The 13727-nt window shown below is 43.8% G+C and overlaps 1 protein-coding gene across 3 annotated transcripts in view; it reads right to left on the bottom strand.

Moving 5' to 3' along the window:
• The window catches only part of crybg1a (crystallin beta-gamma domain containing 1a), a 320531-nt gene that overhangs the window by 61509 nt on the left and 245295 nt on the right, over window positions 1–13727 (bottom strand). For all 3 annotated transcript variants that reach the window (XM_078542510.1, XM_078542512.1, XM_078542511.1), the window contains 3 exons: window positions 13406–13554; window positions 9434–9560; window positions 2767–2912 (listed from right to left, as the gene is read on the bottom strand). In XM_078542510.1, the coding sequence (XP_078398636.1) occupies window positions 2767–2912; window positions 9434–9560; window positions 13406–13554 (422 nt within the window). The remainder of the gene's footprint in view (window positions 1–2766; window positions 2913–9433; window positions 9561–13405; window positions 13555–13727) is intronic.

Genomic DNA, 13727 nt, shown 5'->3' with positions numbered 1-13727 from the left:
TCGTGGGCCACCTCAGCTGCTTCCCAGCTGTGCCTGTAAAGCAAGGAGAGATAATTAATGCACGGCAGGGGACTGTGGAAAGGGGGAACTGACTCACTGCTATTATTACGACTCACTGGGGATAGTGCGCTGCAATACAAAGCCACACTGCTCCCCCAGCCACGACAAATGTGAAAACGTTTGATCAACCCACCTAATTGTTTAAGTTAGGTTAACAGAATACAAGCACCAGGTTTGTAAACTTAAATAAATAACTATTTATTGAACGAATAGTCTTTAACCAGTGGCAAAAAAAAAATATGAACTGCTAATTTCGGACTCTATAACCTAAACTCTACCCCTTCTTAAATCCTGATACACACACAGATACAAAACACATAAGGCACACAAAAACATGGATTTTAAGGGTGGGATAGAACAGTTCACTAGCACCAATTACAGAGCACAGGATTTGATGGGTTAATTTTGATCGATGTCTTCCAAATTCCTTTCAGCTCTTTGTCTCTAACTGCGATTTTCCCCTTTGCCTCTTGACCAGGGTTTTTCAGAGTAGACTGATGGGACAGTAATTGGCCAGGTTGGTTTTTGTGGACGGGTAATTTTCCACATTACCGGATTGATGCCAGTTTTGTAGCTGTACTGGAACAGCTTGGCTAGGGGTGCAGCAAATTCTGGAGCACAAGTCTTCAGTACCAGAGCAGGAATATTTTCAGGGCTCATAACCTTTGCCATATCCAGTGCCTTCAGCCAATTATTGATATCACGTGGAATGAACTGAATTGTCTGAAGACTGGCATCTATGCTGCTGAGAACTTCAGGAGGAGGCCAAGGTGGAACAGCCACCCAGTACTTTTGGTTGAAGATGGTTGCAAATGCTTCAGCCTTATCTTTTGCACTCAAGTGATGGGCTCCGCCATCATTGAGGATAGGGATGTTTGTGGAGCCTCTTCCTCCTGTTATTTCTTTAATGGTCCACACCAATTCTCGACTGGATGTAGCAGGACTGCAGAGCTTAGATCTGATCCATTGGTTGTGGGATCGCTTAGCCCTGTCTATTACTTGCTGCTTATGCTGTTTGGCACAAAAGTTGTAGCTTCACCAGGTTGACACCACATTTTTAGGTATGCCTGTTGCTACTCTTGGCATCCCCTCCTGCATTCTTCATTGGGCCAGGGTTGATCCCTCAGCTTGATGGTAATGGTAGAGGCTTGATGGTAATGGTAGGGCTTGCCAGTACCTAGATTGATGTCAGGTGGTCTGTCCACATACGCTCTCTTAGACTTCGTAGCAGTTTGAAACAACTGAGCAGTTTGCTCGGTTATTTCAGAGGGCAGCTAAGATTCACCCACATTGATGTGGCGCTACCTGGTGTCACATGTCAGCCAAACCAAACCAGGTAAGAATGACAGATTTCCTTCCCTAAAGGGCATTATTGAACCAGATGTGTTTTTACAACAATAGTTTCAATCAACAGTATTACTAAGACTAGCTTTTAATTCTAGATTTATTAATTGAATTGCCATCCGCTGCCAAGGTGGGATTTGAACCTGTGTCCCCACAGTATTAGCCTGGGCCTCTGGATTATTAGTCCATTGACATGGCACTGTGCCACCACCTCCCGCTGTACATGAGCTAACAGTCTCAAACACTGGTATTAAGTGATGAATTATGCTTCTTATAGTATCAATTCTTCTCATAATTGTCTTTTCCTACATGTGGAAAAGTGACTGGGTATACTCATATTAAGTAAACAAATCAATTGATTACCTGCAATGTGGATGTGAATGGTTCAGTTGCTTCACACAAACGTGGGAATTACAGGGCATTGTCTGAGGACATGCAACTGGAATTATGTGGTCTAAGATAAGATCATACTATATACACAATTTGGATTGTGATGCCAGATGGAGCCAACATAGGTCAATACGGTCCAATGGAAACTGGTGACTAGCTACAGGTGTCGCTCATTAGCCACATGTGCCAACTTTCATAGGAAACACCTCATAGGCACACACAATGTGTACTTCCAATCCATATATTTATTTGACATCTATTGCTATTCAGTAATTAAAGAATGAAAGCACTCATACACTTTTCTTTTCATCTTATCATTTTATCAAGAAACACACCTATGTTGTGTTTCCTATATTCACCTATATTGAAACCCTTAAATGGCCATTAATGGCCTCAATTGGCCCCCAAGTAGGAAGGCTGCGTTCAACCTTTCCTGCCCCGGAGTTGGGAAGGCAACATGCGCTTTAGCCCGCACCCCACCACCACCCCCCAACCCCCCCACCCCCCACCTCCGCCCCCCCCGCCTCTTCATTCTAAGGCCTTCCCACTTCCTCGCCCACTCCTGAGGAGGGAATGAAATTCTGCTGATGATTATATCCATCTTTGCTGAAGTTTCAATGACCCTATTATTTGTCAGTGGACAAAAGAACTATTTCAGTCAAGAAAGAAAAGAATGATGGTCTTCCACTTAGGTAGAGCCTTTCACGACCTCAGGACGTCCCCAAGTGCTTTACAACTAATGATGTGCTTTTGAAATACAGTCAGTGTTATATGCAATGTAGATAGGACTGCCCTGTGAATGTGGATACCCATCGGGAGAAAAGGATTATAGACAGGCCAAAAATTCCAACTTTCTTATAACTTCACTACAGTGAAGTTACTGAATTAAAATGGCAGAGACCTTTAAGCAGCTTAATGTCTTTACAGAAAAACAGAAGTTGATTATTTTAAAATAATTTAAATAGGACTTACGTTCCACTGAGCACATTTATAGACTCCGTCCTCAATCCATAATCAGTATCTTGCAAGTCTGGAACAGGCCCTAGTACTTCAATATTTCTACTATTCTCAGAAAAGTTTGTTTCATTGTACATTATCATGAGTGGAGGTGACAAGTTCTGTATATTAAGAAAAATACATGAATTGTTTAACAAATGTATAGTTCCCTTCAGAAGGAAAAGCATTGCATATTTCAGAAAAAATAAAACTCAAGTAAGAAACCAAAACATAAAAATAACTTAATTCTTCCAGTGTTTGCAAAGAATGCCAAAAAATTCAACTTCCACTCTACCAACATAGATTTTTAAAAAAAAAATGTTATCTAACACTATAATATAAAGATATAATATAAAGATATAATCATGATGTGTGTTTATGTAAAGCTTCCTTTGGTGGATTTTAAAGTGAAAAGATGATCGGTATATTCCAAACCCATGTTAATTGACAAACCTGAAAGGAATTGATTACTTCATGGGTCACCCTCTGCCGATATCAGATACACAACTGAGCCATCAACCCTTCAACAACTATTTCCAGAGAAATACCATAAGAGTTGTTGCTGTTTAACCTGGACCTCTGAGTTCAGTGTGTTAATGCATTGTGAAGTACAGCGCAGTGACACGTTGGCTCAATTTCAGATTTGATCCTTGGTTAATACAAAGTTTACTGACTTCAGCCACGATGGTAGTGGCAGTGATATGCAATTGACCTTAGCATATCAAGGCTAGCAGAGAAAGGGAAGAAAAACCACTAGAGGCGGTAGATAAAGGGGAACCAGTAAATGTAATGTACTTGGATTTCCAAAAGACGTTCAATAAAGCTGCCACACAAAAGGTTAATACATAAGATAAGGGCGCTCATGGAGCTGGGAGTGACATACGGTAAGTCCTTGCTTTAAGTTGCCCCGATTTAAGTCATTTTGATTTAACATTGGTCAGTTAATAGAGCAGGATAATAGAGACATTTATCATCGGGACCTTTGTTTTAATGTTGGTTCATGCCAGGTGTGACTTAGGGTCGTGTGACCTGATCTGCGCCATTTTGGAGCAGCCTCTCCCACTCACCAATCCTCCTGGACACTGGCAGACCCCCCCAATCCCCGACCATCCCTCTCACCGACCCTCTTGGTCACTGGCCAGTCCTTCCAGTCACTGTCTTTCCCTATGGGCGACCCTCCCTCTTGCTGACCCTCCCAGTCACTGGCTGACCCTCCCTCTCGCTACCTTGCCAGCTGGCAGCTTACCTCCGAGATCCTGTAACTCGAAGCTGCTCTTGCTCCGAATCTGCTCTTCCTGCCTCTCACCGCTCATCTCCCAAGCCCTCACTCACAGCAAAGGTTCAGGAGAGGGGAGTGGCCAGCAGGAGCAGGAACGGTAGGGTTGGCCAGCAATTGGGAGGGCTGGGAAGCGAAAGAGGCAGCAAATGGTAGGATTGGCATATGCGAGCTAAGTAGAAAGAGTTTTTTGTAAATGAAATAACTTTTAAAAGAAAATAAATGTAAAAATATAAAAGAAATAAGATAGAAATTTAGCAATGTACAGTATTTCAACTTACAAGATATAATGTTTAAATTTTTTTTATGAGGGGAAGGTCCTACAAAACCTAACATTGTTTCACTTAGGGGAGAATTTTTCCTATGGCGGGCAGGGCGGAGCCAATCGGCGCCCGTGATCGGCTGCGTGCCGCCATTTTACGCGGGCAGGCCAATTAAGGCCCGCCCAGCGTAACGCGCGGCCAGAAGCGCTCAACGCTACCTGTACGGGCAGGGGGAGGAGGGAGAGTCAGGGCCTGTGCTCTTTGGCACGTGCGTGTGAAAGAGCGCAGCAATCTCTCTTGAGGCATGGAGCTGCCTCAAGGAGACTGAATGGATTAGAAAAATTTTCAATAAATAATGTGGAAATTTATTTAAACATGTACCCACATGTGACCATGTCACATGAGCTAGAACATGTTTGTGAAGTGCGGAAAATGTATTTATTTATTTTATAAAACCTTTAGTGAATCTCATCCCGCCCGTGGACGAGGTTTCCTGAAAAACGCGAAGGCCGCTTGGGCTCTTCGCCCACCCACCAATCTTAGCGTTGGACAGGCAGCATTCTTAACAAGTTTAATTACTTTTTTAATGGCCTTAATAGGCCATTGATAGTTTGGCAGGCGCGCAGCTGCCTCCTGTGTGCACCAGCTGAACGAAATATCGAAATGACGCGCAATGACGTTGAGACACACGCCTGATGTCATCGCGCGTAATTTTACACATTGGCATGTAGGAACCGCCCCCGCATGCTGACCGGAAGATTCAGCCCTTAAAGTTCAACTCTTCATGAACACAACTAAACGTTAAGAGGATTGGTTAATGGACAGGAATCAAAGAGTAGAGATAAATGGGACATTTTCAAGTGGGCAGGCTGTGACTAGTGGAGTGCCTCAATGATCAGTGCTGGGGCCTCAGCTATTTACAAGTTATATTAATGACTTAGACGAAGAGACAGAGAGTAATGTATCTAGGTTTGCTGATGATACAAAGCTGTGAGGAGGACACAAAGAGACTGCAAAGAGTTGTGTGAGTGGACAAGGTGGTAGATGGAGTTATTATTATTGGTTATCCCTCACAAGCAAGGGTGGTTGTTTTCCATAAGTCCAAAGATGGCTGATGAGGCCAATTCTGGATCTGCATACTTCATAGCACATAGGACTGTATTGTCATGTGGGGTGTCTGATCGTGTATCATCAGTTTGGGTCATTGCGTGCCCTATTCGCCGCTTTCACTTTTCCTCTTCATTTTGTTGTTGGGTCTCAAAATGCTGGGATGCTTCCCACAGACTCTGCCACCATCTGGTTCTGTCCAAGGCAATAGACTCTCAGAAGTCGATGCCAATGTTGCATCTGTTGCCAATGTTGGCTTTCAGCACATCTTTGAAATGTTTCTTCTGTCGTCCTCTGATGCATTTGTCTTCACTGCACTTATGGTCAATCAATTTGTTGATATTCTGATCATTTTCATCAAACCAATCCTGATGTTTCCTGACAGAAAATCTAAGTGCCTCTTTGCAGGCATTGATGATATTGGACATAAGGACGTCCCAAGCACTTTGGACACTCTTTTTCTGTTCTTGATTGAAGTTTGAAAGATTTCCCTAAGGTATTGCTCTTTTTCTTGGATCCTTCAGAGCTTTGATGCGATCTTTCATTGCCATCTCTTCTGTTGCACCGATTTGGAAGCCGGGTTGATGGACATAATGGAATGATTAAGTCAGTGATTAATCCAGCAGTCATCAGCCCAGTCATTGCTCTGGACATCTTTGTGATTCCAGGCACAGACAACAGCGTAATCGATCAGGTGCCAGTGCTTGGACTGTGGGCGTTGTCCTTGTACTTGTTCTTCTGGCAGAACAGGATATTGTTGATGATAAGCCCATGTTCTGTACATTTGGTAAGGAGAAGGATGCCACTGGAGTTGACATTTCCAATTCTTTCCTTGCCAATAATTCCATTCCAGGGATTGAAATCTCTTCCAACTCTGCTGCTCAAGTCTCCAAGAAGAATAAGCCTGTCCTTCAGAACTCCAGAGAGAACTTGTTCAATTTTGACATAGAAATCTTCCTCAGTTTTGTCGTTTGGGTCCAGTCATTGTTGCCGTCACGGTGGCAAATTGGCTCCTTGCCAGTTGGAGACAAAGGGTCATGAGGCGCTCATTTATTCCAAGAAGGGATTCATGAAGCTGGTTCACAAGTTCATTCTTGATGGCAAATTCAATTCCGTGAACTCTGCGTTATTCTTCTGATTTCCCTTTCCAGATGAAAGTTTAGCCGCCTCAGATTTCCTTGAGCTGCCCCTCTCCAGCTTGCCGGGTCTCACTCAGGGTGGCCATGTCAATGTCATATCATTGGAGTTCTTGAGTGACAAATGCAGTGCTCTGAGCATTCACTTGCAGGTATGTCCATGAGGGTCGTGATGTTCCAGGTCCCAATCATTACTACTTTTGTCTTTTGTGTATTTCTACTGCAGAAGGTGATCCTATTGGACGTGGCTATCCATTTGGAAGAGGTCAGGGAAACAATGTTTAGAAAATATTTTCTAGCCCCCTCCCCAATAAGGGGTGAGAAGAGTGGATCCTAAAGAGGGCTGCTCAGTCACAGTCACAGCTGTCGAAAGGCACCCCTGCCTCGTGCCAGTGCTAGATGACCATCTTGTAACTGCCGCCTTCATGCCAGATCATGACTAGAAGCTTCCAAACAACACAAATCCTGCTCCCGCCACCATTTTCTGGTTGCTGAAGGTTTTGGGGGGTGTGCTTGGAAAGAAAAATGCCTGTTTGTGACATCTTTTAGCATGGAGAAACCATTGCACACCAGCTTCCACACGTCTTGACAGGAAAAACCTTGATCCATTGGCAAGGAAATCAAGACGATTGAAGGTTTCCCTCTACTGCAGCCTTCATCCATCCGAACAGCCTTTGAGATATTCCAGATGGCACATCTTCCTCCGCCTGTTGAGGACGTGTTTGCCAGAGCTCCATCTGCTAAGTATTTCTAGGGTTCCTAATTGGCCTTGGTGGATACAAAGGTGGGATACCAAATGGTGGGTGGTGAGTTTTGAATCTTCAATACACTGTTATTAGTCTGTTCACTAACTCAGTGGAGGAGCTACAGGAGTTGGTGGATCGTCTTGATCGAGTTAACTAGAAATACAGTCAATGATCGACAAGACAAAGGTGATGGGGATGGGTGGAAAGACCTGCAAGGTTCTGATTAACGGAGATTAGCTTGAATAGGTTGATACCTTCCACTAACTTGGGTCACTTATCAAGTAAGATGCAGAGTCTACCAAAGAAATTCGAGCTAGATTTAACAAGGTCATGGCGTTGTGAATTCACTTAAAGGAGTATGGAGTAGCCACAGCATTTCAATTTCTCAATTACAACAAAAATTTGTCTTCTGAAAGCCACTGTGTGGTCGATGACAACATAGGCTGTGTTGGACCATCAAGAGTAGTGATGAGGCTCGAATAAGAGCATTTGAAATGAAAGGAATCAGATGGATATTACGTTTGTCATGGACGGCCAAGTGGACAAATGAGCGGGTGCTCGGGAAAACTGGTGTTAAGGGGAACTTGTTTGAGGCAGTGATAACAAGGAAGTTCACATGTTTTGGACACATGATGCGAACAGGAGGGGAGCGTTTGGAAAAAGAGGTAATGCAAGGCAAAACACCTGGAAAATCTGCACAAGGGAAATCCAAGATGGCATGGACGGATAATATCAGAAGGTGGACTGACCTCTCTATGGGACATGCAGTGAGGGCAGAGGAGAATAGAAATCAATGGAGAAAGATCGTTCATAGCGCGGCCAACCCTTGGAACGAGGACAGACGAAAGACAAGACCTAAAAGGCCTTCACGGTAACCAAAGCGGCCCAGGAGATATGGAGTCCCACCACACTTCATCCTGTTTTGATTGATCCTTTCTTACTCTTCTTACTCAATTGCTCAGGTTCCATGGCGAGGATGAGGGGGTAGACTTTGGAACTCCATCTTTGGCAGATGGAGTACAGTATGGGGAAAGTGTGAGGGTATTCACTTTCGTGTTAAGAATAGAAAAGAATTTTTTAAAAAGGCATGAAACTGTAAATGTCGATGTCCAGAGAGGCTTGGGTGTACTCATGCAAGGAACACAAAACATTAGCATGCAGATACAGCAAACAATTTGGAAAGCAAATGACATGTTGGACTTCATTGCAAGGGGATTGGAGTACAATAATAAAGAAGTCTAGTTACAATTGTACAGAGATTTGGTGTGACCACGCCTGGAATACTGTGTGCAATTTTGCTCTCCATATTTGAGGAAGGATTTACTTGCATTGAAGGCAGTACAGTGAAGGTTCACTAATTGATCACTGGGATTTGAGGGTTGTCCTATGATGAAAGGCTGAGTAAATTGGGCCTAAACTCTCTGGAGTTTGGAAGAATGAGAGGTGATCTCATTGAAAGAGTCAAGATTCTGAAGGGGATTGACAGGGTAGATACTGAGACGTTGATTCTGCTGACTGGAGAATCAGAACAAGGGGGCATAGTTTCAGGACAAGGGGCTGATCATTTAGGATTGAGATGAGGAGAAATTTCTTCACTCAAAGGGTTATGAATCTTTGGAATTCTCTACCCCAGAGGGTTGTGGATGCGTCATCATTGAATATATTTAAGGTTAAGATAAGCAGATTTTTGGTCTCTTAGGGATATAGGAAGCGGGTGAGAAAGTGGAATTGAAGCCCAAGATCAGCCATGTTCTTATTGAATGGCAGAGCAGGCTCAATGGGCCATATGGTCTACTCCTGTTCTTGCTTCTTATATTCTTATGCTCATTCCAGTTCACTTCCCGGAGAGATCTGCTCAAAACTACACCTGTGACAATTGGATTGGACTCAAATCCAATTTCCACAAGCAATGAGACACTCCAGTGGCCCTCACAGCCTCGGCACACGTAAGGAACGAGCACGGTAACAGAATTTTGCTGGTACCCATGGAGACACGTTTACACAAATCATCAACTGAAAGTTTTTCAGGGGTGGGGAAGGAGCTGTGGGTAAGAATGCGATATAAAAATTGTTGAATTGCAATTATATCTTGGCACTAAGCAAAAAAAAACTTACAACTTGGATAAACCGCAAAGATTGAAGATGCTCATCATAGCCTCCCCAGTCATTCCATTCTTGGTATTCTCCTTCTTCTAGTACATACTGATGGCCTTGAAACCCTGGCTTCTCATAACCGACCCAGCTAGGAGAAATTAAAAACAATTCATGAATCGCTATTAATCAACTGTGTTCAGCTAATACAGAAAAATAATTGACCCAGATATTCCAGTCTCAGGATGGTCGGAAACAAGACATACCCGGAGGTGCTACAGGACCTCTTGGAAGTCCCAATGTAAGGACTCCATGGGAATTTCCCAAGAACTTATGAAGGGCAATTCCCCTAAACCCTGGGATCCTCTGAAAAAGCCTCCAACTCCTAATTAAGAGCCAGAGACTTCAGATGGTTCTGATTTACTTACCTAGATAGTTACCCAGGAAATGCTAAACAGGAAAAAAACCCGAGTCTAACACCTGGATAACTAAGCAACCAACCCTCCAATCACTCACATTGACCACCCACCCCCCTGACTAACCCCGACTTGCCCCTGTGACACCCCCGAATCCACCCCGGCCCCTGACCATCCTTTTAACACCCCAACTGCCCCTGACCTGACCTGACTAACCCCCGATCTGATCTGACTAGACCCAACACTCAACAGCCCCCACCCGACTTTATGAACCCCCATTACCCGATTCACCCCTCGATCCCAACTATCCCACGACCTGACCTGGCTAACTCCTATCCCCTTACCCAGTCATCTTAGCCCCTGACCTGGCCTGACTCCCCGTCAACCCGACTTGACCCGACCCCACCACCTGACTCTCCCCCACCGATCCCCCAACTATCCCCTGACCTGGCCTGACTCTCCCTGACCTGCTCCTGATATGACAATCCCTCCCGGCTACCCCCCAACCCACCTACCTCCTCACCTACCTGCCATCCTACCTACCTCACCCACCTTCCCTGCCTGCCACCATAACCATCTCCACCCTACCCACCATCTACCCACTTGCCCACCCTACCTGCTTACTCACTTACCTTAGCCGCCCTACCCCTCACCCACCTTACCCCCTTACCCACCCTATCCCTTTGCCCACCCTATCCCCTTACCCAGTCAATTTACCCCCTTTCCCGCTTACCTTCTTTCCATAGCTTTTCAAAGAAGATTTGGGACATTTAAACTCTTATTTAGCGGAATACGGCAGCTTGTGCCATAAAAAGGGGGCTTCTGCGTGGATTCTCTGTGCTGCACTGAGCCATTTGTGCAAGAACCTCCATTGGAAGATTGGCCATAAAAATCGGATATAGTTAAGTGTACGTTTTTTTGTCTGATCAGGGTGGAAAATAGGGTTTCCGATTCTGATCGGAAGATCTGGGCCATTATGCAGTGAAGCAGCACTACTTGCTAAAATGTTGGGGAAATAAAGATTACAAAATGGTTGCATATAAAAAAAGGAATATATATCAAATAGAAAAGGAACAATCTAAGCACCAAGGAGGATTGACTGTCAAACTGAGTATCAGCAACTATGTGCATATATTATTTACGCTAGGTATGTTCAGATCTATGTATCTATCAATTTAGGTTGCATCACATATACAAGTAATTGTGCACCTTGCATGCTTTTGCTTCACTCCAAAGTGTTACATTCTCTTACAAATGAAAAGCAATACATATGAAAGCCTTGCACTTAATATGAACACTTTCTTCTTGTGCCATGATTTTGTCATACCTTGATGTCACCATGTCTGGTCTAACATGTGGACTAATATGTAAACTTACCATTATATGTGCTTTTTGGTTTTCCTAGTGCTGGGTGGACCTGCTAGTCCTCCAAGTTGCCTCTTCCAGGTTACTGTCCATATAGCACTGCATGTATATTTAAGTTTATTTAAGTTTTAGGTCTATTTAAATATATTTTTTAAATTTAAGTTTGTTTAAAATCTTATAGGGTTCCAGTTTATTTAAATTTAACTTTTGGTTCATTTCATATATTTTACTTTAGATAAAACCTCAAATTTCCTCTTTTCTACCCACTTTCCCTCCAGGCTGTCTACCTGCTCCAACACTGGATACCTCACAACCTCTGGCTTTGTTCTGTGGTCATCTGTAGCTTGTCTCCCTGCATGATCAGCATTCTTGCTTTCCACCGAATACAAACTGCAGCAATTTGCAATTCCCTGCCCAGCCCAAACTAGCATCCTGCACTTGACAGTGGAAAATGTGGCCTACAGGTTTCCTTCTCCCATCTGAAAAGGAAAACAAGCAAAAGGCAAGAAAGAAAGAAGGAAAAAAGAAAACAAGCAGAAGTGGAGAGACACAGAGAGAACCGTCAACACAAAGATCCGAGACACAGGTAGGAGAACAAATGCACCAATTTAGTTTGAACAACACTGGAGAAAAGAAAGACAAATTTGAATTTATATGATTCCTTCCGAGACCTCAGGATGTGCCAGAGAGTTTTACAGCATTGAAGTACTTTTGCTGTGTAGCCCCTGTTTTAATGTAGGAAGTGTGGCAGCTAATTTGCACACACTACCTGCCATAAACAGCAATGTGATGATGACCACATAACCTGTTCAATAACGTTGATTGAGGAATAAATATTGCCAGAACACCAGGGATAACTCCCCTGTTCTTCTTGGAATTAGCAGCATGGGATCTTTAATGTCCATCTTAGAGGGCAGACAGGACTTCAGTTGAATATCTGATCAAAAAGGTGGTATCTCCAACAGTGCAGCATTCCCTCTGTACTGCACTGGAGCGTCAGTCTAGATTTTTGTGCTCAAGTGTCCAGAGTGGGTCTTGAACCTACCACCTTCTCAGAGGTGGAAGTGCTGCCAACTGAACCACAGCTGACGCGGGACATCGACAGCCCTAAAGAAAGTGACTCATTAGCCTAAAGCCCGAAAAATACACACAGCTAACAACTTCCCCTCCTGAATGACCATAGTTTATGCATACCTACAATTTTCTGGATTTACCTATTAAAACAAGTTTGCAGACAAAAGATGAATGTCAACAAGTGCATGACGATGTAACAAATGCAATTTATTCCTCCCATTTTTAGCTGCAGGGATGAAGCACCTGAAAGCATACCTCACAAAAATGCTGTCCCCAGATATTTCTTTTTATTTCGTAACCTAATGGAGAGTTCATCCTACCCTTGGATGAGGGAATGATTAAAACGTGAATTCCTCCCACCTGTTTTGCCCGTGCGACGACCTAAAAATTACACAGGCCACGTAAAATTGTGGTCACCTTAATGGGCATTTAATTGTCGGCAGGTGCTGCTCCGACTCCCCTGCGCGCCCGCCGACTTCAATATTGCACATGCGTGCGATGACGTCGGGACACGTGCCAGGCATCTTTTCGCGCAATTTTACATGTGTTCGGGTCAGGTGCGCGCCCAACCTCGGAACCCAAGATTCAGGCCCCTGTGACTACAGACAAGCTTTTCTCACAACATTGACAACAGCATCAAATGTAAATCACCCGACCTTATAGAATCGGCATCAGCTCATCTTGTCAGAAGCTTGGCGGGCAGGTGGGGAAATTTTATGGAGGCGATGGGGGTCTCGGCCACTGGCTGGAGAGCTGACACAGGACTCACATTGGCTCATAATTTGGTGGACAATCAGGCAATTAACAGGCCACTGGCAAGACTTCCATGGGATCAGGACCCTGGGGATGGGATGCCCCGCCTGCTGAGAGCTGCTGGCCAGAGGCTAGTAAGGCTAGACAAACAAAGAAGAAGCTATTGGGAAATTTACCACTCTTACTTCTTTATTCATGAATGAACAATGCACCTGGTGCAAGGTTTGTACCATATTATGGGTAATGAACAGCTGCAACATTTCCATAATTATAATTTAAAAAGCTCTGCTGGATCGAAAGTAAATATACTTGCTCCAAACGGCAGCAATCTGCACACCACAACAAAAAGGTTAGAAGTAATATTTGTCAGCGGGTAAATACAACTTACAATCCTCCTAAAACTTTCATCGAGCCAATATTTGTGAATGGATAAGCATGGCACAAATCTGTATCTTCATCTCCTCCAACAAAGCTGGATACATATGTTTTAAGTTCCAGCCGTTTTCCTTCAAAGAAAGGCTTTTCATACACAATAACCTGTAATATAAATTAACAATGGCAAGTGGTTGAATGGGGATTGAAGAAAAACATCCATCCTCATATCTCAATAGGCATTTCCTGAGCATTGAAGCATAAAATCAGCAAATACCAATAATATCACCATCACACCACACATCAATTCTCAGAACATTAACAGCAGCCAAAGACTG

The sequence above is a fragment of the Cetorhinus maximus genome, chromosome 5 (assembly GCF_964194155.1).
Source record: "Cetorhinus maximus chromosome 5, sCetMax3.hap1.1, whole genome shotgun sequence".
In the NCBI taxonomy this organism is placed as follows: domain Eukaryota; kingdom Metazoa; phylum Chordata; class Chondrichthyes; order Lamniformes; family Cetorhinidae; genus Cetorhinus; species Cetorhinus maximus.
Note: the sequence above shows the minus strand (reverse complement) of the source record. Positions and strands in the feature narration are given on the sequence as shown.